The sequence below is a fragment of the Alosa sapidissima genome, chromosome 15 (genome assembly GCF_018492685.1).
Source record: "Alosa sapidissima isolate fAloSap1 chromosome 15, fAloSap1.pri, whole genome shotgun sequence".
Classification (NCBI taxonomy): domain Eukaryota; kingdom Metazoa; phylum Chordata; class Actinopteri; order Clupeiformes; family Clupeidae; genus Alosa; species Alosa sapidissima.
The window spans coordinates 22735212-22755556 of NC_055971.1; the positions used below are offsets into that span (position 1 = coordinate 22735212).

The 20345-nt window shown below is 47.0% G+C and overlaps 2 protein-coding genes across 5 annotated transcripts in view; both read left to right on the top strand.

Moving 5' to 3' along the window:
• Positions 1 to 318, top strand: part of LOC121684202 (14-3-3 protein epsilon) — a 29717-nt gene extending 29399 nt beyond the window's left edge. Inside the window, exon 7 of the mRNA XM_042064168.1 lies at positions 307 to 318. Coding sequence (XP_041920102.1) covers positions 307 to 308 — 2 coding nt within the window. The 3' untranslated portion in view covers positions 309 to 318. The remainder of the gene's footprint in view (positions 1 to 306) is intronic.
• Positions 1 to 20345, top strand: part of myo1cb (myosin Ic, paralog b) — a 45691-nt gene that overhangs the window by 15047 nt on the left and 10299 nt on the right. For 3 of the 4 annotated variants that reach the window (XM_042064160.1, XM_042064159.1, XM_042064162.1), the window contains 13 exons: positions 9450 to 9605; positions 9922 to 10037; positions 11013 to 11211; positions 12026 to 12106; positions 12549 to 12728; positions 14483 to 14581; positions 15324 to 15437; positions 15738 to 15809; positions 15989 to 16108; positions 16615 to 16697; positions 16836 to 16941; positions 19479 to 19559; positions 20000 to 20091. In XM_042064160.1, the coding sequence (XP_041920094.1) occupies positions 9450 to 9605; positions 9922 to 10037; positions 11013 to 11211; positions 12026 to 12106; positions 12549 to 12728; positions 14483 to 14581; positions 15324 to 15437; positions 15738 to 15809; positions 15989 to 16108; positions 16615 to 16697; positions 16836 to 16941; positions 19479 to 19559; positions 20000 to 20091 (1499 nt within the window). Of the gene's footprint in view, positions 1 to 2081; positions 2325 to 9449; positions 9606 to 9921; positions 10038 to 11012; positions 11212 to 12025; positions 12107 to 12548; positions 12729 to 14482; positions 14582 to 15323; positions 15438 to 15737; positions 15810 to 15988; positions 16109 to 16614; positions 16698 to 16835; positions 16942 to 19478; positions 19560 to 19999; positions 20092 to 20345 lie in introns of those variants that run through there. The other variant, XM_042064161.1, reaches the window with a different exon arrangement.

The following is a 20345-nucleotide window of genomic DNA, read 5'->3' on the forward strand; positions in this document are numbered from 1 at the left end:
AAAGGTGGTATATTGCTGCCACACAGACACACACAGACACACACATACACACACAGACACATACACACACAAAGACACACACACACACACACACACTCATGCACGCACATACACACACACACACACACCCAAGCTAGACAGGGGTAGAGGAAAAGAACAAGAGCTTTGCTCTTCCCTCTGTCCATTTGTCTGGCTGCCTTGTTTCTTATTTGTATATCTGTCTTATTCTCCCCCTCCCTCCTGTGTGTGAGTTGGCCCAGTGATGCCAGTTTTCCCAGAGAAAGAGAGAGAGAGAGAGAGAGGGAGAGGGAGAGAGTGAGGGACGGAGAGAGGAGAAGAAAGAGAAAATCACACCGTCTGGAAAACATTACTCAGATTCTTGCAGGCGGGGGCTCTGATTATGTTGGGCAAAGAGAGAGCGAGAAAAAGAAAAAAGGATTGAGAGAGAGAGAGAGAAGGGAGGAGAAAAGACAGGAAGACAAGAGGCGAGAGAGAGAGAGAGACGCCATTAGCATTTATCTGACACATTAACATTCAACAGCATTCAAATGTGTTTTTCCTAAATTCACACAGAGAGTATCGAACTTCACAAAAGCCTCTGTGTCGGTCCGAAGCTTCGCTTCACCACTTCGCTTCACCGCGCCCACCTCGAGAGGTCAGCTGCAGCCAGTAGATGGCGCCACTTCGCCGCAGCGGGGTTGGCAGAGTTGACCTTGGCATGGAGCTTTACCTGCACTTGGACAGGACAGGTGGTGTGTGCTGTGCTGAGCCAAGCAGGGTGGAGAGGAACAGCGAGGGGTGTGTCCTGCGCACACACACACACACACACACACACACATACACACACACATATGACCTCACACATTAACCCCGTAGTTTCCTCAGTGGGTAGCCTCTCCCTGTGGCCGGTCACTCAGGAGAGCGGGCTGTGCCCAAACTGTGCTGCAGTACTGATGTCATCACACACACACACGTACGCATGCACACACACACGCCCTAACTCTCTGAGAGCCTTCTGTCTGCAGGCCAGAGCCAGACATTACCTAAGGGACACCCCTGCAAATTATTTACAGAGAGACACTTCACGAGCCTCTGGTCCTTGTCTGTCCTGCAGTTGCTTGTCTGTCTATAGACGGCAGGAGGAGGTTCTTCTCTACTGCTGCAGATTAATAGAAAGAGAGAGAGAGAGATATGTAAAGAGAGAGAGAGAGAGAGCTTCCCCATGCCCCTGACTGGACAGAGTTATTGGTTTATGTTGCAGTCATATTTCTTTCTGTAAATCTACTGATCAGTTGTGCTCTGAGTGATGGCAGTGTAACATGCGATAGCATGAGCCAGCCTCAACGCATTTACGCCCCAGTCACTACAATTTATGGAGGGGGAATCCCGTGGAGTCTGTTCAATTCGCCTGAGTTTGCAGAAGCAGGGGAAGAAGGCTGGGAGGATGATGGTGGAGAGAGAGAGAGAGAAGGGAGGGATGTAAGGAGGAGAAAACACACACATGGCTCGGCGGTGATTTTTATTTGGACATATTTGATATTCTCTCAGAGATACTGACACGTGTGTTCTTCGCCCCTGCCCCAGTCCCAGCTATCCTGCCTTCCAGTCCCCTGAAGGAAAGAAAAAATGTGCACATTTTTTTTTCTCTCTGTCTCCTTTCTCTTGACGTGGTAGTTGTGACCAGATGTGAGGGCTGTGTGTGTGTGTGTGTGTGTGTGTGTGTGTGTGTGTGTGTGTGTGTGTGTGTGTGTGTGTGTGTGTGATGTTTTGGGGTGGTTATTTGCCCTTTAGCCTGGTTTTAAGAGCAGGCACAGAGAGTGGAACGCACATGGACTTCCAGCCCCATAGGAGTTTTACCTTTCACTGTAAACCCCTTAAACTCCAGTGCCAAACGCTCAGTCCAGGCTGGGGTGGGGTGGGGTGGGGTGGGTGGGTTGAGAGAGTGAGGGGGAAGGGTGCGAGGTGGAGAGGGAGGGTGGCACTTTTCAGAGGAACTTGTTCCTCAACATAGACAGAGTGCGAGAGAGAGAGAGAGAGAGTGACACTGAAGGAGAGTGGAAGAGAGGAAAAGGGAACGGTTGCAGTAGAATACAGAGAAGAGAGAGATTTACACAGTAAAGAGAGAGAGGGGGAATGAGGGGAGCAAGAGAAACAACTGGAGAAGAGATGGCAGCTGGACGTCTCCCACACGCAGAGCAGGCAGAGTTATAATAACAAATGATTGCACGATTCCTCTGACGTGGACGGCTGTTTTGGAAATAAAAACAGGAAAAAGTTTGTGCCTACGGAGCGAACAGAGACGTGAGATGAAGTACCAAGCAATGGTAAGAACAGAAGCCTGCCTGCACTGCTCACTCTAACCTAGAAGCCCCTTGTTTTCTTTGAGGTGTCTGTGTTTATGTGGGGTTGAAGGAGAGTGTACGTTTGGAGGGGCAGGGCACATATGTCATAAACTGGACTTGGGGTTTATGTTGAGACTGCTGCAGAACTTTTTGCAGATCTGTCTTTATGCATTTTAAGTTAGATAACACACTCACCTGTGTACCGGTGTAGAATTTTGGATATTAGTGAAGAATAGGGGGCAGCATACATTTGTTTTGCATTCTGTTTTGCATCGACTATAGCATTTTGCTAGTGTTCCCCAGGTCATGTCATGAAAGTGCTAGGAGTGAGTGTGCTAAGAATACATTTGTTGGCATGGTAACAAACAGCTGATTGGTGAACATTATCTCTGTTCTGATTCCAAATTCCCATGACCTAATGTGTGTATTGTTGTGCATGTTAGTGCGTGTGTGTGTGCGTGTGTGTGTGTGTGTGTGTGTGTGTGTGTGTGTGTGTGTGTGTGTGGGTGTTCCAGCACCATGACTAGAAGCAATCACTATCTCACCGTCACTACCCCTCCTGCCGAATTCTTTGGCACTGAGACAGGGCGAGAGTGTAGCCGGTAAGGAAACTGCTGCTGGCTGGCCCTTGCAAGCCTGATCCGCCCCACACATTGCTTCCCATTGCTGTCATCCCTGAGGCATTCTGCAATTATTCCGTGGCCTGATGACTGTCAATCAGAGGGTTCGATGTTGAGGGGTCTTCTGACTGCGAAAGGGACTCTTAGGTAGTCTAGTGATCTTGTCTACAGAGCAACAGCACCTGTTCAACTTGCCTCTGGATCAGAGTGATAGACCATTATCTTTTGCGAGAAACCTAATCCCAGGTAGTCTTCCATTGATCTGGTCTACAGTGCAACAGCACCTGTTCACCTGTGCTGAAGGTGTGAGACTGTCATCATGAGTAATACAGCAGTCTGTTTGTATCTGTTACATCCGATGTTTGTGTGTCGTTTCCAAGCCAAGGAGATATCTGACAGCTTTCCTATCAGATATCATGTACAGTAACTATGTACATCTGTAACTATGTAAACATCTTGAGTGACTTAAACCGGAAAACAGCCTTAAGTACATAGAAGGCTGATGAGATGTGGTATCGATAGAGCTTCCTGTTCGCCCACGTTGCTCTCATTTTCACCCTTTATTGTCATTTCAACTCTCTCTCTCATTCATTTACTCACTCTTTCTTTCTTCCTGACTACTTCTTCTTTCACTCTCACTCTGTAGCTCTTTTTCTTCTTTTAGTTTCAGTGTGGGACGTTCCCATAGAGAGACTGTCAGAGACTTAGAAGCACTGCTCATCTACAGACACTCCACAGAACAGTACTGTACATATAATACCTTGAAATGGTCACTTAAAAAAAAACCGGGCAAAGACTCCAGATATTGGCCCACGCTGTACCCTCTTTGCCTCAGCGTCTCCAGTTATGGCAGAGGTGGAACTCAGGAATGTCCCCCTGCTGACTTGCCATCTAAATGCCCTCTACACTGTCATGAGTTCGCTCTGAATACCTTCTATTGTTCCCCACAGGTTTGTGGCCCAAACTTTTCAGCTGCCAACACAAACCCTGTCCACTGGAGGGGTGTGTGTGTGTGTGTGTGTGTGTGTGTGTGTGTGTGTGTGTGTGTGCGTGTACATGTAGTGTGCATTTTTCGGAGCCTGTGTACATATGTTTGTTTACTTCGAACACTTTCACCTGTTGAGACGGAGCCCGACGCACCTGTCTGTCTGCTTTCCCTAGAGATTGTCGCCGAGCAGCTGTGAACGCCGATCCATCAGCGTCCTTTTAAACAGCCACTGCAATCAAAGCTAATCAGGACCTCGCAGTGGAGACGGCCTCCTTTACATCACAGCTTTCTTGTTCTGCGTGTGATGTGGCAGCAACTGTTCAAACCCTACAGCTAAATAAAGGGGGGAAACTCGTTCAAAGCAAACAAACCAAAAGCAAAACACTGAACATTACGTTCTAGGGATTTCAGTAGAAAGCTGGATATATCTCTGGGAAGTTTAGATGAGTCACATTTGCCCAGTGTTGCTTATAATGCAACCCAGCAGCTTCCCTATCCCATACCAGCAGCAACTAGAAAAGTTGTTCATTGTTTTCAGCAAGTTCAAAATTCGGGGCAGAACTCGGAGTTCTCGCTGTTCTCCAGCCAGCTGTGCTGAGAACAGTGATGTGGTGACCCCTTGCCACCTCTTGGCCTCTGCCACAGTTCAGCTATCAGCAGGGAACCCCCGTCCATCCCAGAGGATGCCTCCATCTCATTTCGATCTGCAGTCAATGTCATTCTATTTTCTTTAGTACTTGCATTCTTTGTCATTCAGCATGACCACTCTCTTTTCTAGTAATTTATCTTTTGTCAATGTTGGGGGGGGGGGGGGGGGGGTTGCTCTGCATGGACAATAATCTTTCCCCACAGAAAGACCTGACTGTGAAACGAGAGTTAGGGGTGGGTCTAGGCAGCTGGATGGCTGAATCAGGGTACAAAAATGCAGTATTACCGTTTCCTTCAGCGGTGTTTTTTAACCCGAACACAATGGTGTTTCAGAGACTTTTTGAGTGTGTGTACTGAGTGTTCTTAAACCATGGCAGTAGTTGCTCGATGTAATGGAAAGCGATGCTTGAACCAAGTTCCTGAGACTGTGCTGGCAGACTGCTGTTTGTGCACTTCCAACTTGAAAACATCAATTTGAAATGTGGCCTCTGCTCAGAATAACGTCTCCATAGAGCGGACTATTGACAGAAACCGAAACACGATGCATGCTGACGCAGGCATGCTGCATCTGAGCTGTTCCATATTTAACCGATCTGCCCAAGCAAACCACCTCGTTTTTTTAGAGCTTTTTTGCCCTTGCCTTGTGCCTGCGGCTGTAGGAAGGTCAAAGCCTAAAGAGCAAGCATTGTTTGCAGTTAAGCTCACTCCCTCGGTCTCTGACCCAGCTGACTCTGACATTCTCCTGAGAAGGACGGAGAAGGACAGATCATGGGCAGAGAGAAGGAGGAAATGTCAAAGTGAGAAATGGAGATGGACAAAGATGCAGTCAGACAATCAGAAAGAAAGGACATGAGAGAAAGAAAGATGAAAGAAGGAAGGAAGGAAGGAAAGAAAGAAGAAAGGGGGAAGGAAAAATGAGGGAAAAAGAGGGAAATTAATGAAGAGCCAAAGAAACAGAGGGATGGAAAGAAAGGAGAGGAGATGGAGATGGACAGAGAGTTGGAGAAGGATTCCAAGAGCGTGAGCACGGGGAGTGTGATGAAGAGGCAGGCCGTGAGAGTCCGAGTGTGTGTGTGTGTGTGTGTGTGTGTGTGTGTGTGTGTGTGTGTGTGAAAGAGAGTGAGTGAGTGAGCTCTGACACGCAGGTCCAGCCTGTTTGGCCGTCTCCCTTTTCCCCACTCCTTTGTTTAACCCACAGGATCTGGAAAGTCTGACGGCATGGCAGGCAGGCAGGCAGGCAGGCAGGCAGGCAGCGCGGCCCTAGGTAAGCACGGGGGTCCCGGCCCGGGGGCCGCACGGACGCCAGTCAGGGAACGCCAGAGGTGGACAGGGTGGGAGCAGGAAGACCCAACTATAAAGACCCAACAGAGGAACAATGAAGTCATGGAGCAGGAGCTCGGAGAATTCTGTTTGTAAAAAGGAGGCGTGGGAGAGAGGGGGCTTCCTCTTGTTAGACCACTACGGTTTTATTCCAAAAGCTCCTGGCAGCGGGCCACTGTGTTTGCAGTTTGCCACTGCGGTCGTTTTCCACACGTCTTTGCCGGTTTTATGTGACCAACGGAGGACGCCTGGATGACGGCGCCTTCCCTAACGAGATGGACGTTATGAGGCCTGGGAGAGCCTTCTCTCACAGAGGTGCTAGATGAGATGAGATGGGACGTGTGTGTTCTCAGCGCTGAAATACCAGTGATGGAGTGTGTGTGTTTGTGTGTATGTATATTTGTGAGAGAGAGAAGGACCCCCCCCCATACACACACACACACACACACACACCTTAGCACTATAGCGTGCCGGTGAGGGACAGAGTGACCGTGAGGAGGTGAGTCACTGCACTGGGTGGAGACCGAGGCCCGAGGCCCCTGCACCTGGCTCTCACCTCCAGGATTTGACTAATAGTAGAGATGAGTAAGGACCTCAGCTTTGAATATGCTGTGACGTGGGTTGGTTACCATCAACAGCAAAAGCTCTTTCCAGTGGTCCAGCTGAATAGATAAGCCAAAGTAATCACTTAATCAAACAAGCAAACATTATGTAAGGGATAATGTATTGTCCGCCGGTAATTATCAGAAAATAAGTCCCGACAGGGAGAACAGAACCCCGACGCGCAGCGGAGGGGTTTTGCTTCGACCTGAAGTGACTTATTTTCTGATAATTACCGGCGGACAATACATTATCCCGCTTATTACACGGCTACTTGCCAAAACGAGAAAAGAAACCTAACACAATAAATCTTTAAAAATGTTGTTACCGTTTCGTGTCTTCCGCTGACAAAATAAATAGTTTGCCATACAGATAGAACTTGACCGTTTCAGGTGTTGCGTGGCAACGTCTTACTAGCTTACTTTCCCTTTCAATGAAATTCCATTGCAATAAGCGAACGGAATTCTTGCGGAGGGATATGAAAGACGTTAATCAACCCGTTGCCATTGACAGAGGTGATTATATACTTTGTATATTTATATAGATTTAACATAGGCCCGAACGTTGGGAAGGCCCATTCATGTGATTGGAACTTTCTGCAGCACTCTGAAGAGCCGTGTAATAAATTGATTTATTCTTCTGCACTCATCATTTATTCATTATCGTTCTAGTGCAAAGGCCTATGACTTAATCATTTAAAGCAAATATAATCACAAATTTATCATCAGTTTTTTACAGAGGGAAGGATAAATCTGTCATCTCAAATGACTAGTGCCAGCGCATCTGGCATTAGACCGCCATTTAGAAAATAATTCTGCATAGCCAGAAATCCCCAGAATGTCGTGTTTCCGATCTTTGTCATTTTCCATGCTTAACACAGAGGCCCATTCAAAAGCCCATGGAAGTAGTGGACAGTAGGGCATGCTTTGGCACTCATGAGAAATCATTTGTTTAGCTGTGACCACAAAGAGCAATATTTCCTTATTGTTACTATGTTAGTACCTGTCATCTGTCTGCCTGCAACTCTCACTCCGAGAGAGAGAGAGAGAGAGAGAGAGAGAGAGAGAGAGAGAGACTTTGACTTTTAAGTTTCTTTATTATCAGTCAAAAGGAAACCGACTAGGAATAAAACCAGCCCATATTAGAACATCACCCCCACACACATACGAAAAACAAACAAACCAAAAACAAACTACACAAAATAATGAAAAAAGAAACAAAAGAGACAATGCAAACAAACAAAACCAGCTATCAGTCAACCTTGAGCAGGTCACATAGTTCAGAAATTGAGTAACAATTCTCCCTCCTCATTCACCAGAGAGAGAGAGAGAGAGAGAGGTAGAGAGAGGGAGGGAGGGAGAGAGGAGGGAACAGAAGAGAACGGGAGGATGGTAATGAGATGGAGGGAATGTGACAATGATGGAGATATTAAAAAGGCCTTCACCATGAGTCGTAGGGAGTTGTCTCTGGAACATTCAGAGAGGAGTGAGAGAAGTAATAACAGTGGCGACGACAACAACGACGACGATGATGATGATGATGCTGATGAAGAAGGTGATAGATTGAGAGCGCAGTCACTTCCTGGCACCGGACTTTTCCTCTGCCCTCTGCCTCAGTTCCATTCACTCCCTGTGTTTTCCCTCCCTCTTGCCCTAGGATCTGCCTCCTCCTCCTCCTGCCATGTCATGTGCTCTGCCATGTCATCCTCCAGTGAGGAGGTGCTCTAGCCGCTGGTGCTGAAATTGCCTCCGCTCTCCTTAATTAAAGCTCTTTCTCAGGTGTGCTGGTGCTCCCCAGGGCCCTAGTGCCGCTGTGTCAATAACAAAACAACAGTATGGGCAGCTGTTGTGTTCACACTGTGCTGCTGCATATTTGCCTATTTGTGTGTGTGTGTGTGTGTGTGTGTGTGTGTGTGTGTGTGTGTGTGTCAGCATCTGCGGGTTTGTTCATCCCTGTGCGTTGTTGTTTTGAGGAGCAGCATTACAGTAAATCCTCTGTGGTCAGTAGTACAAAGAGGTCTTCATTAACGTGAAGTGTGTCTGTGTGTGTGTTTGCGAGTGCAAAAGCGTTTGTGTGTGTGGTGAGACAGCGCAAGAGTGTGCGTGCAGGCACAAGCCTTTTCCACACATCGCTTCGTTGACGACAACCTCTCCACTCCACTTTTGGCTTGAGAGGAAAGTTTTTGTCGCTGGGGGGAAAAAGAAACGTGACGAGTAAGCCCCTGGTACCGAGGCCATGGATCTGAGCAAATTGGGAGACCTAATGCGCAAAACACAGAGCGCCATTGTAGAGAAGGAACGTCTGATCAAGGCCATGGATGACATCCAGTCTGTAAGTGTCTCCCCTGACTCTAGTTCAGTCGCATCTCTCTTGTGCAGCACAATTTGGGTGGAGTTGCACATGCCGGGTTGTGGCTTGACTGTAGCCGATATGAAGGTGTGACTTTCTTCATGTAATTTTCTCGGTGTGGTTTATATTTAGAGGGTTTTGTGGGCACATTTACTGAACATGAAGGGCAGTGCTGGAACTTGTCATGTGTGTTTAATATCCTTGTGCCGTGCGCTGTTCTGTAAACGTGTTTTTTTTTTTTTTTGAGTGTGAGTGTGTTTAACCTGCCAGACCGAGTCCCTGGGGAGACTGCTGTACGCATCGTAAGCGCTCCCAGTCAGACAGCAATCGGAGGACGTGTTGTTCGCTGTCGGAGCCACTTTGAAGACATATTGAAGCGTTTAGCAGCAGCTAGCAGCTTCACAAACATCAGTCACCTGCTCTGTCGGGGCGTGCCTGTTGTCTAAGAGTCTCTGTTAGTTTTTCCCTCCTGACACGTTGCCCTCTCTCTTCCTCTTCCTCCCTCCCTCCCTCTCTCCCTCTTTCTCTCCCTCTCTCTCCATCTCTCTCTCTCTCTCTCTCCTTCCCTCCCTCCCTGCACAGGCGGTTGGCGTAGACGGGGTGCGGGCAATGATGGAGAGCGCCCTAACAGCCAGAGACCGGGTGGGCGTGCAGGACTTTGTCCTGCTGGAGAACCACACCAGCGAGGTGGCCTTCATAGAGAACCTGCGCAAGAGGTTCAAGGAGAACCTCATCTACGTAAGTAACCCCCCCCCCCCCTCTCCCCCCCAAACAGTGCAAACATGCCCTGAGTTTGTGGTGCTTACTTTGGGTGGGAGGGGGAAGGGGTTGAGGGGTAGTTGTAGTTGTCTGTGAGTAGCTGTAGTTGTCGGTGAGTGGGCGGGTATCATCATTAAAGTGTTTTTCCAAGGTTGCATCCAGTTGTGCTCCTCTTTAATCTTTCAGTCGCCAACAAAAAAAGAAAAGCATTAAAAACAGATGTTCTCTCCCTCTGTGTGTGTGTGTGTGTGTTTGTGTCTCCCCCACCTCACTCACACTCTCTCACCCCCTGCAGACATACATTAGCTCAGTGTTGGTGTCGGTGAACCCGTACAAGGAGCTGGAAATCTACACCAAGCAGCACATGGAGCGATACCGGGGAGTCAACTTCTACGAGGTCTCCCCCCACATGTGAGTGAGTGCCCGTGGGCAGTCTGAGCCATCCCTGAGACTGTGGGGGTTGTCTGCTTATGTAATCGCTGCGGCTATCAAATGGACAAGTGGTGGGAGTGATGCATGGGCACCATGTTTGCACAGGCTGTTGTCGATGTTGCTAAGAGATCTGGGAATTCCTTCGGAATATTTAAACTTGCTGACCAGTGTGGTAGTGGAATGCATGAGGCACACCCCCCCACCACCACCACCACCACCACCACCACCACCACCACCACCACCACCACTACATACACTCCCATCCTGTTCTATTCTGTTTGCCAGCCAAATGTTTTCTGTCTGCCCCTATTGGTTAAGGGGTTCATATTTGTTTCTGTCATCTTTGGCTGTTTCGGGGCCAGGGAGTGCACGCTGGGTGCTCATAGCATACACACAAAGCCCCGATGTGACTATCACCAGCCGAGTGGTTATCTGAGCTTGCAGTGACGCAGCGAAAGGGCCTGAAATAACAAAAGCACTGGTGCTGGTATGCCCACCTCCAGACCCCACTCCCAGACCCACACTGGCACTGACACCCCCACCCCCCCACACACCCAGCCCAGCCCTGGCCACACTCACACATCAGGCCAAACATGCCCACAGCAGCATGAGCTGAGCTGGCACTCTGGCCAACAGGGCTCACCCTTGACTGCATTATGTCATCTCCACGGCAGGAACGAATGAATGAACGAACGAACGAATGAATTTCATTCATTAATATGGCCATTCATTCATTCATTCTTCATTCATTCATTCATTCATTCATTCATTCATTCATTCCGTGAATGCTGTGTGATGCTGAGTAAACAATTTGCTTTGATTTGGTCGCATTGAGCCCATACATTTGCTGCAGATAATGTTCATAGTATGAAGTGTGGCGGCTCAGTTATTTAGGCCTAGTTATAAGACATCTCTGTTCTTCATTCCCGTCTCTCTCTCTCTGCCTCCTGTCAGTTATGCTGTGTCGGATAACGCATACCGCTCCATGCGGACCGAGCGGCGGGACCAGTGCATCCTCATCTCCGGCGAGAGTGGCGCCGGTAAGACGGAGGCCTCCAAGAAGGTGCTACAGTACTACGCCGTCACCTGCCCCGCGAGTGACCATGTGCAGACGGTCAAGGACCGCCTCCTGCAGTCCAACCCCGTCCTGGAGGTAAGCAGGCCTTGCCCACTACATAGATAGGTTTTATAATGTCGGCCAAGAAATATTAAGGAAAACATCTTCGATATTGTCATAAGAATAGGCAGTACACTCTAAAATGTGATCATCATCAGTAATGGGACTGAGGAAGAAAAAGAAGACTTCAATGTTTTGTGGCTAGAGTACCTTTTATAGTAAATGTCTTTAGTCTAAAATAAATATTTAAGAATGTTTTGCTGTTATGTTGCCCTTAGTACCTATGCCTTTCAAGGACACATATCCACTTGAGTGCACATTCACACCCACACACACACACACACACACACACACACACACACACACACACACACACACACACTTCCCCTTCAGGCCTTGCTTAGGCAGCAGCACACAGTCTGGTCTCGTAGCTCGAGAGCAACCTCGCCTCACACTCCGCTGGTAATGACCAGGAGCAGGCCTTTTAGCTGTGCAGAGGCGGGGGTGTGTTGTTGTGTCCCGTACGGTGCAGACACACGCAAATTACAGTGCCGTGCGCGGAGCAGGATGTCTGAGAATGTCACGGCGGGGGGGAGGGGGGGCAGGGGGGGGGCAGTCAGGCGGGGCGGATGCAGCCGCCGTGTGTTCTGGCTGTGCTGCTGTGGCCTCCAGATGTTTGGCAGATGTGCGAGAGAAGTTGCTGTGCCCTCTGTGATCTGCCCCCCCCCCCCATCCGTGTCTGGGAAAGGGCGCAGTAGGACCTCTGTCTGTTCCTGGGGACACGGTACTGAACTTGTTATTCATCTTTATTTTATCGTCCTTGTTTTTTCCCCGAACTGTTACTCATCAGGCTTTCGGGAATGCCAAAACTCTGCGCAACGACAACTCCAGTCGCTTCGGAAAGTACATGGACATCCAGTTCGATTTCAAGGTGAGCGAGTCATATGATGTTAAATGGAGTGCCCTTTTTTTTTTTGATTGTCTGTTTGTTTTTGTGTTGTCTTGCTCTGTTTGTGTTGACTTTATAAAGTGACCTTGTGTCTGAGAAAGGTGCTATATAAATAAAACTTATTATTATTATTATTATTATTACTATTATTATTAAATTCATCACCTGTCTGTGTTGAAATATGAAATACTCATATCTCCTCACCCTTTGTTTGTCATGTTATCCATGATGATGTTTACCTGGTGTACCTCTCCCTGTGTGTTATGCTGCATGAATTGGGGTCCTTCCATTTGTGGGTGTCTCCACACCTGCCTGTATATATTGTATATGCCTACCCCAGTATCCCTGCATCACTCGTTCCTCTCGTTCTCCTTCCTTCTCCTCCTCGTCCACCTCCTCTCCCTTCTTCCCTCGGCCATGGCAGGGCGCTCCGGTGGGCGGCCACATCCTGAACTACCTGCTGGAGAAGTCGCGCGTGGTGCACCAGAGCCACGGCGAGCGCAACTTCCACATCTTCTACCAGCTCATCGAGGGCGGCGAGGAGGACCTGCTGCGCAGGCTGGGCCTGGAGCGCAACACCTCACAGTACCAGTACCTGGTCAAGGTACACCACACACACACACACACACACACACACACACACACACACACAGCACGCAGCAGTATCCGCACGACGCATACATAGATACATACATATACACACACACACACACACACAGTCATGCACATAAACACACACACACACAGCACACAGCAGTATCAGCACGACGCATACATAGATACATACATATGCACAGACACACACACACACACACACACACACACACACACACACACACAGCACGCAGCAGTATCCGCACGACGCCTACATAGATACATACATATACACACACACACACACACACACACACAGCACGCAGCAGTATCCGCACAACGCATACATAGATACATACATATACACACACACACACACACACACACAGTCATGCACATAAACACACACACACACACACACACACACACACACAGCACGCAGCAGTATCCACACGACGCATACATAGATACATACATACACACACACACACACACACACACACACACACACACACACACACACAGTCATGCACATAAACACAGATACATACACACACCATCACTCAAGAGTGCAAACAATGCACCAGTGGGTCTCACAAATGTACACTGCACCTGCACAGACAGACACACACACACACACACACACACACACCCACCCACACACACATACACACACACACACACACATACTAACTCCTTCAGTCACACACATCAATCCAGAGTTTCCTTTTTCTCAGTCAGGTCGCTCAGATAGTAGCCGCAATGATGCTAAAAACTGATACTGATGCTCATTCGTACAGATAAACACCAAGCAAACAAATCGTCTGTAACCATGTGAACAGCAAGTACACACAGACACTTACTTACATGCACATACTCAAACTCACTCTCCCACATACAGGTATGACTCAGACTTAAATTTAAAGAAGACTCAGATTTAAACAAACAACCCCCCCCCCCCCACCTCCACCCCCCACTGTTTTAATGGAGGAAGTGTGGATCAGTCGAGCCTCCTCCCCCAATTGTCCCCAGGGGAGTTTCCACAGAAGAGAGCTCTCGTCCTTGGAGACCTTGTCAGCAAGGCTGATGTACACTCTCTCACTCAGTCACTCTCTCTCTCACTCTCTCTCTCTCTCTCTCTCTCTCTCTCTCACTCTCACTCTCACTCTCTCTATCACTCTCACTCACTCACTCGGTCACTCACTCACTCACTCTCTGTCTTCTGCCAAGAGCCTCTTCTTACGACACAAACCACTCTCAATCACCACAGATTGAGCAACCCTAGATGATCACTATTCACAAGGACACTTAACCTTTTGTTAATTTGTTACAGTTACAATCCACATACTGTACATATTAGTGTAGACACCACCTCTCTTACAATACATCACCTGAGGACATTACACCCTCTTTCTGTCTATACACCAACATTCAGATTACATTTCCCATTCACTACTTATGAATTTCTCTCTTAGTGCTATGATGCAAGCATGCGAGATACTAATGCATGAGTGTGAAAGTGTCTAGTACCATTGAGTCAGAGGCTATGACATTTCTGACTCATTTTGAGTTGTCATAGTCATACTCATAGTTTTCTTTTATGCAAAAGTTTAATATACTCTAGTACACAGACTATGGCAGATCACATTGACCCAAGTAGTTCTCCTCAGCATTAGTTAACCTGATTCCCTCCACGGCTGTTTGTGGACTTCTTGCTGCAGAGCAAACAGTAATCTGTGTACCTACGCTGTGGGTGTGTTTCAGGGAAACTGCCCCAAAGTGAGCTCCATCAACGACCGCAGTGACTGGAAGGTGGTGCTGAAGGCCCTGACTGTCATAGGCTTCAGCGACGATGAGGTGGAGGTAAGAAACGCCCTCCCACCAGGAGGCAGTCTAGAACCTTCTACCTCATATTTTATGCACAAAGCTCATGATGCAGTGCAACTATGCTAAGCTCACTGCACTTTTCTGACAGATTTGATTCAGATTTTCTTAGCATGTGACTGTATGGTTGTGTGTTGTGTGTATCTGAGTGCCTATGTATGTGTTTGTGTTCTATTCAGTTCTGTTCGTGGCATCTGTGTATGTGGGTGTGTTTATTTGTTGGAAAGTTCTATGTTGTGTCTGTGTGCATGTGCGTGTATGTCCATGCCCCAGCATCTGTATATCTGTGTGTAAGCGTGTGTGTATGTGATTATACCCCCCTTACACACACACACACACACACACACACACACACTCTCTCTCTCTCCCCACACCTCCCCCAGGGGAGCTGAGCGCTTAGGGGGGGGGGGTCGTCTGGGCCTGAGTCTCAGAGAGACACAGAGGAAAAGGAGCTGATTATGCTCGCTGCGATAGCATCGCATTGTGTACCTCCGCCTCCACCAAGCTCACAGCCCTGTAACACGGTTATAAAGCATTAGCCAACGCAGCCATAAAATTACCCCATATCTTATCTGCACCTTTTGATCTCCAAAGCATTGTAAAATCTACCACTCTTTCCACTCTCTCTCTTCATATCTACCCTCTCCACCCCTCCCCCCATCTCTCTCTCTGTCCACTCCTCACTCTCTCCACTGACTCTGCCTATCTGCCTCATCTGCAGGAGCTGCTCAACATTATTGCCAGCGTGCTTCACTTGGGGAATGTCCAGTTCGGATCAGAGGACAGTGGGAGTGCGTGGATCACGTCTGAGACGCAGATCAGATACATGTCCAGGGTAACACACAGACCCCCACCACTTTCCAGCCTTGCAGTCATTTCCTGTGCATTAGCCGCATTGTGTATGAGTCGCAGGACAGTGTTTTATGCAAGTTAAAAGAAACAAAACCATGTTAACACCATATTAATTGCCCCCGTGTATTGACCTCATAGCTGAATACATTTGGCAAAATCAATGTATAAGCTGTGGCTAATAGTTGGGAAATGACGGTAACCTCTCTATGCAATAACCATACTGTATACTAGAGGATAGGTGAGACTTTAAGTCTATAACAAGGACCCTTTTTTGTTGCTGTAGTTGATAGGAGTGGATGTTGCTGTTCTGAAGGAGGCTCTCACACATAAGAAGATCATTGCCAAAGGCGAGGAGGTATGTAAGCAGCTGTCAGCTTTCTGCAGCAGCGAGGGCCTCTAGCTCTCATGCGTTTCCACAGGGCGTGGCTGTGTCACACTTCAACATTCTTACATGTCAATGAGTGAAGTGGTTTCTGTGTCTAACAATAGGTGTTTTCCTGTGTGTGTGTGTGTGTGTGTGTGTGTGTGTCACAGCTGATGAGCCCTCTAAACCAGGAGCAGGCTGCAGCAGCTCGGGACGCCCTCTCCAAGGCCGTGTATGGCCGCACCTTCTCCTGGCTGGTCAACAAGATCAACGACTCTCTGGCATTCAAGGTACGCCTGCTGCCTTCACCTCCCGCGTCCTTCCTCCAGTGTCAGGCTCCTTCACCTCTCGATGACCCCCTCGGCCGTGGGCGGACAGATCAGGACAGCCTTCCCTTCCAGGCAGCTACCGATTCCCAATCCTCCCACTGTCCATAGATTCCCAATCCTCCTCCCATTTGTCCATAGAATACATTAGTGTTTGGACAACGACCCCCCCCCCCCAACACACACACACACACACACACACACACACACACACACACACTAGTCCCCCTTCTGTGCCCCTCCCCTGTATAGCAGTCCTCGTAGAGTGGGGATTGGCTGCTGCTACAACACAGGAAGAAGTCCATCAGTCCTGACAGCGTGGCTCCCTAATATCCCCACATGGGTATTTGGCTCCCCCTAGTGGAAATATTTAGAAGTTACAGGCCGGAGAAGAATGGCGCCTCTAAATAATGACTCTTTTGTGGGGAGAATTGCTCTTTTGTTGACTCATTGTGTGACACATTTTTCAGGATGACTCACGGCTCTCAAGCAAGAATGCCTCTGTGATTGGTCTTCTGGACATCTATGGTTTCGAAGTCTTCCAAAACAACAGGTACTATTGTACACTTGTGTTGAAGGCTTGAAATGCTACAGAAATATTTCTTCGGAGTTTAATTCTGTTAAATATTAATCCTGATGTTGATTTTGCTGTGTACTTCTGCTTCTCCACCTTCCTCCCTGGCCTCTGCAGTTTTGAGCAGTTCTGCATCAACTACTGCAATGAGAAGCTCCAGCAGCTCTTCATCGAACTCACCCTGAAGTCTGAGCAGGATGAGTATGAGGCTGAGGGAATCACGGTGAGAATACTCAACTCTCTCTCCCTCTCTCCCTCTCACTCTCCCTCTCTCTCTCTCTCTCTGTCTGTCTCCATCTCTCTCTTTCTCTCTCTCTGTCTCTCTCTCACTTATGCACACACAAACCTCCCAACACTTTCACTCACATTGTGCTGTACTGTATCATCCCTTCCTTACTCTCTAGTGTGTCGTGCCTAACAACGCCCCTTAGTGGCTTATTACTTTTCTAATACTGTTACTATAAATAACCTGGAAAAGTTTCATAAAGTAAAGGCACAGCAACGAGAAATGTAATGATGTATTCATAGATAGTCATTCTTCCGCTAAAAAATATATTTTCTCTATCTGAATGGTTGCCAAGCAACGTTGAGACACAGCTACTTTAACTTTTGTATCAAGTTATGGTAGTGCAGTAATATAGAACGAAATGGGGTCAAGGTGTATGTTTATGCTGCATTTTACAACAGCATCAAACGCGATTCAGCCAATCACAATGAAGGACCGGTTTTAGTTTTAGAAAATCTGGTTGCCCATCCTTTACATCCTGCCTTACATCAACATACTCAAGAGTGTACTATATTCTGGGGGCCCTGTGGCGCAACAAGCTACAGCGCCCGTACCATGAACGGGTCCAAGCACCCATGGGGACCCAGGTTCGAATCCGACCTGCGGTCATGTCCCGATCCCACCCATCTCTCTCTCTCCCACTCACTTCCTGTCAATCTTCACTGTCCTGTCGGAATAAAAGCAAAAAACCCAAAAAATATACTTTAAAAAAAAAAAGTGCTTTACTACTTAAAAAAAAGTGTGTACTATATTCATTTAGAATCTGTGTTAATACTCTTACGTAACACACCTTCATCATGGTACAGGAGTTCCTCTAGAACTGTGTCACAGCTAATACCTGAGTCACGATCATACAAAGTAAACTGATTAAAACTCTACTCTGCTGTGTCATTCACGCAGCTATCACACTTACACCATCATTCCACCTCACGCATGCCAGCTTTATACGGTACTATTCCCTCATACGTAAGGGATAACAGCCACAGAGGTGTCTGGAATTAGTGGATGAGACGGAATGACTGAATAAATGGATGAGTCAGAGGGAAAGGACTCATAGTGCCAAGCTTATTAATTGTGTATATCGGGACACCTCAAATGCCGATATCCCCTGGTTGGCACTCATGGATGTAGGTAATAGTAATGCATTTATAGCACAAAAAAGGGAGACATGCAGTTCAGTTTCATTCTTTGGTTATTGACAATGGTAACGCTTGTTTACAGTTGATTCCACTGTTGCCAAACGTGCTCCCTAGTTCAACAGTTGTTTACGATGGTTTTTGTAGTTTCTGTTCAAAAGAGCATTGATATGGAACGGTGGTTAAACCTTTTTACCAGATCTACTTCATTTGTGTCCCGATATTCAGAATTAATAGCCCCCTGCCAACCAATCAGAAAATAGTATTTCTTGTTTACGGGGAAGTAGGAGAGAGGCCGCACTATGCATATATACTCTTTTATTTGCACATACGCGTTTCGGCGTGTGCCTTCTTCAGTGAAACACGTATGTGCAAATAAAAGAGTATATATGCATAGTGCGGCCTCTCTCCTACTTTCCTTTATGTATAACTATCCAGGCCAGCACTCTTAAAGTTTAAAAGTAGACAAATTGAGTGAAGCCTGCTCCTATCCTCACTGACTTTGTTTACGGGGAATAAATGATAATGATGTTCTTTACAGAGCAGTGGCATTCCACACAATACTTTAGCCTAATGCTGAATATTATAGTCCAGTAGTCCTCACATGCTAAGAATATGTTTTATGTTCATAAACTACACTCTATTATAGTCTTACCCATTGAGCTGTAGTGGGTTGATGTCACAAACTGTATCATGGATATGGAGGGAGAAGGTCTGCACACTGTATGTCAGCTCCAAAAAAATTATTTATTTAAGTCAAAAAAGGTGTACTGTATGACCATTGACCATTAACCGTGACCATTTTCGCAGGAAAATGTTCAGTTCTGTTTTTGTGAGGTTGTTATGACCGTAACCATTGGTCACTGCACTAGAGTTCTGCACACTACACAACCTTGCCCCATACGATCCTGTTCATGGTATACTATGGTAATATTATGGTATGGTATGGTATGGTATGATGGTAGTCCTAACACTCTAACCAAGAGGGTGTGTGGGGCTTTGTTGAGTTGGGTATCCATGACGTTGGGGCGTGGGGGCTACTCCACTGTACGCGCCATGTGTGTCTAGTCAAAGAACACATTATGGTCTGATGTGTGAAATGGGGCCTGCTGTATGGAAATGCCGACCTCTCGGACCGCACTCTAAAAACATCTCTGCCCAGCCGCTAATAAAAGAAGGGTCTGTTTGGTGACCCAGTTGTCCAGAGTGGGATCAGAATGCTTTGGAGTGGGGATTCCTTGCATTCTGAAAATGTCTGGTTTTATAGTTGAGATAATTTAAAAGTAATACATATTTATCAGTCTGTTTATTGTCTGTTGTTTTTCTTTTCTTTAACAGTGGGAGCCTGTGCAATATTTCAACAACAAGATCATCTGCGATCTTGTGGAGGAGAAATTCAAAGGCATCATTTCCATCTTGGTGAGGAATTGTGTCAAAGTTCTCATTATTACATTTCCTTTTTTCTTTTGTCTTGCTCCTTTTTTTTAAGTGGGCACATGACTCAAGTTTCGCTGGTGTCACTTCCTTCTCTCTTCTTTTAGCAGTTTTTTTAAAAAAGATAATGTTGTAGATATTTTCAATAAGGTCCCACCTTTAAAAGTTTTTAACTTTTTAGTATGTATTGATGTAAAGAAACTTATCTAAGCTATTTATTTATTTGGTTGTTGATTTTGTAAACATCATATGAATACTTTCCAAATGTATTTGCCTTGATATAGCCATAGCTGCTGAACTGGAAATAAATGGAAACTCAATCAATTCTCTCTTCTTTTGTGTTCTCTACATCTCTTTCCCTTTCTCTTCCCTCCTCTCTCTCTCTCTCTCTCTCTCTCTCCCTCTCTCTCCCTCTTCTCCCTCAGGATGAGGAGTGCCTCAGGCCTGGAGATGCCACTGATATCACCTTCCTGGAGAAGTTGGAGGAAACTGTAGGGGGACATGCTCATTTCGTAACGTGAGTCCACCACCAACACACACACACACACACACACACACACACACACACACACACACACACACACATTCAAGGGCCCAACACTGATCTGGCCAATTGTGTATCACACTAATTGATGGACAGCAATAGGCAAAAGGCTTGAATAGGATATAAATATATGAAAATCCTATTAAAAAGCTTAGATGATACAAGAGCTGGATTAATCGGCCTTATGTGTTCTGTGTGTGTGTGTGTGTGCGTGTGTGCTTGCTCCA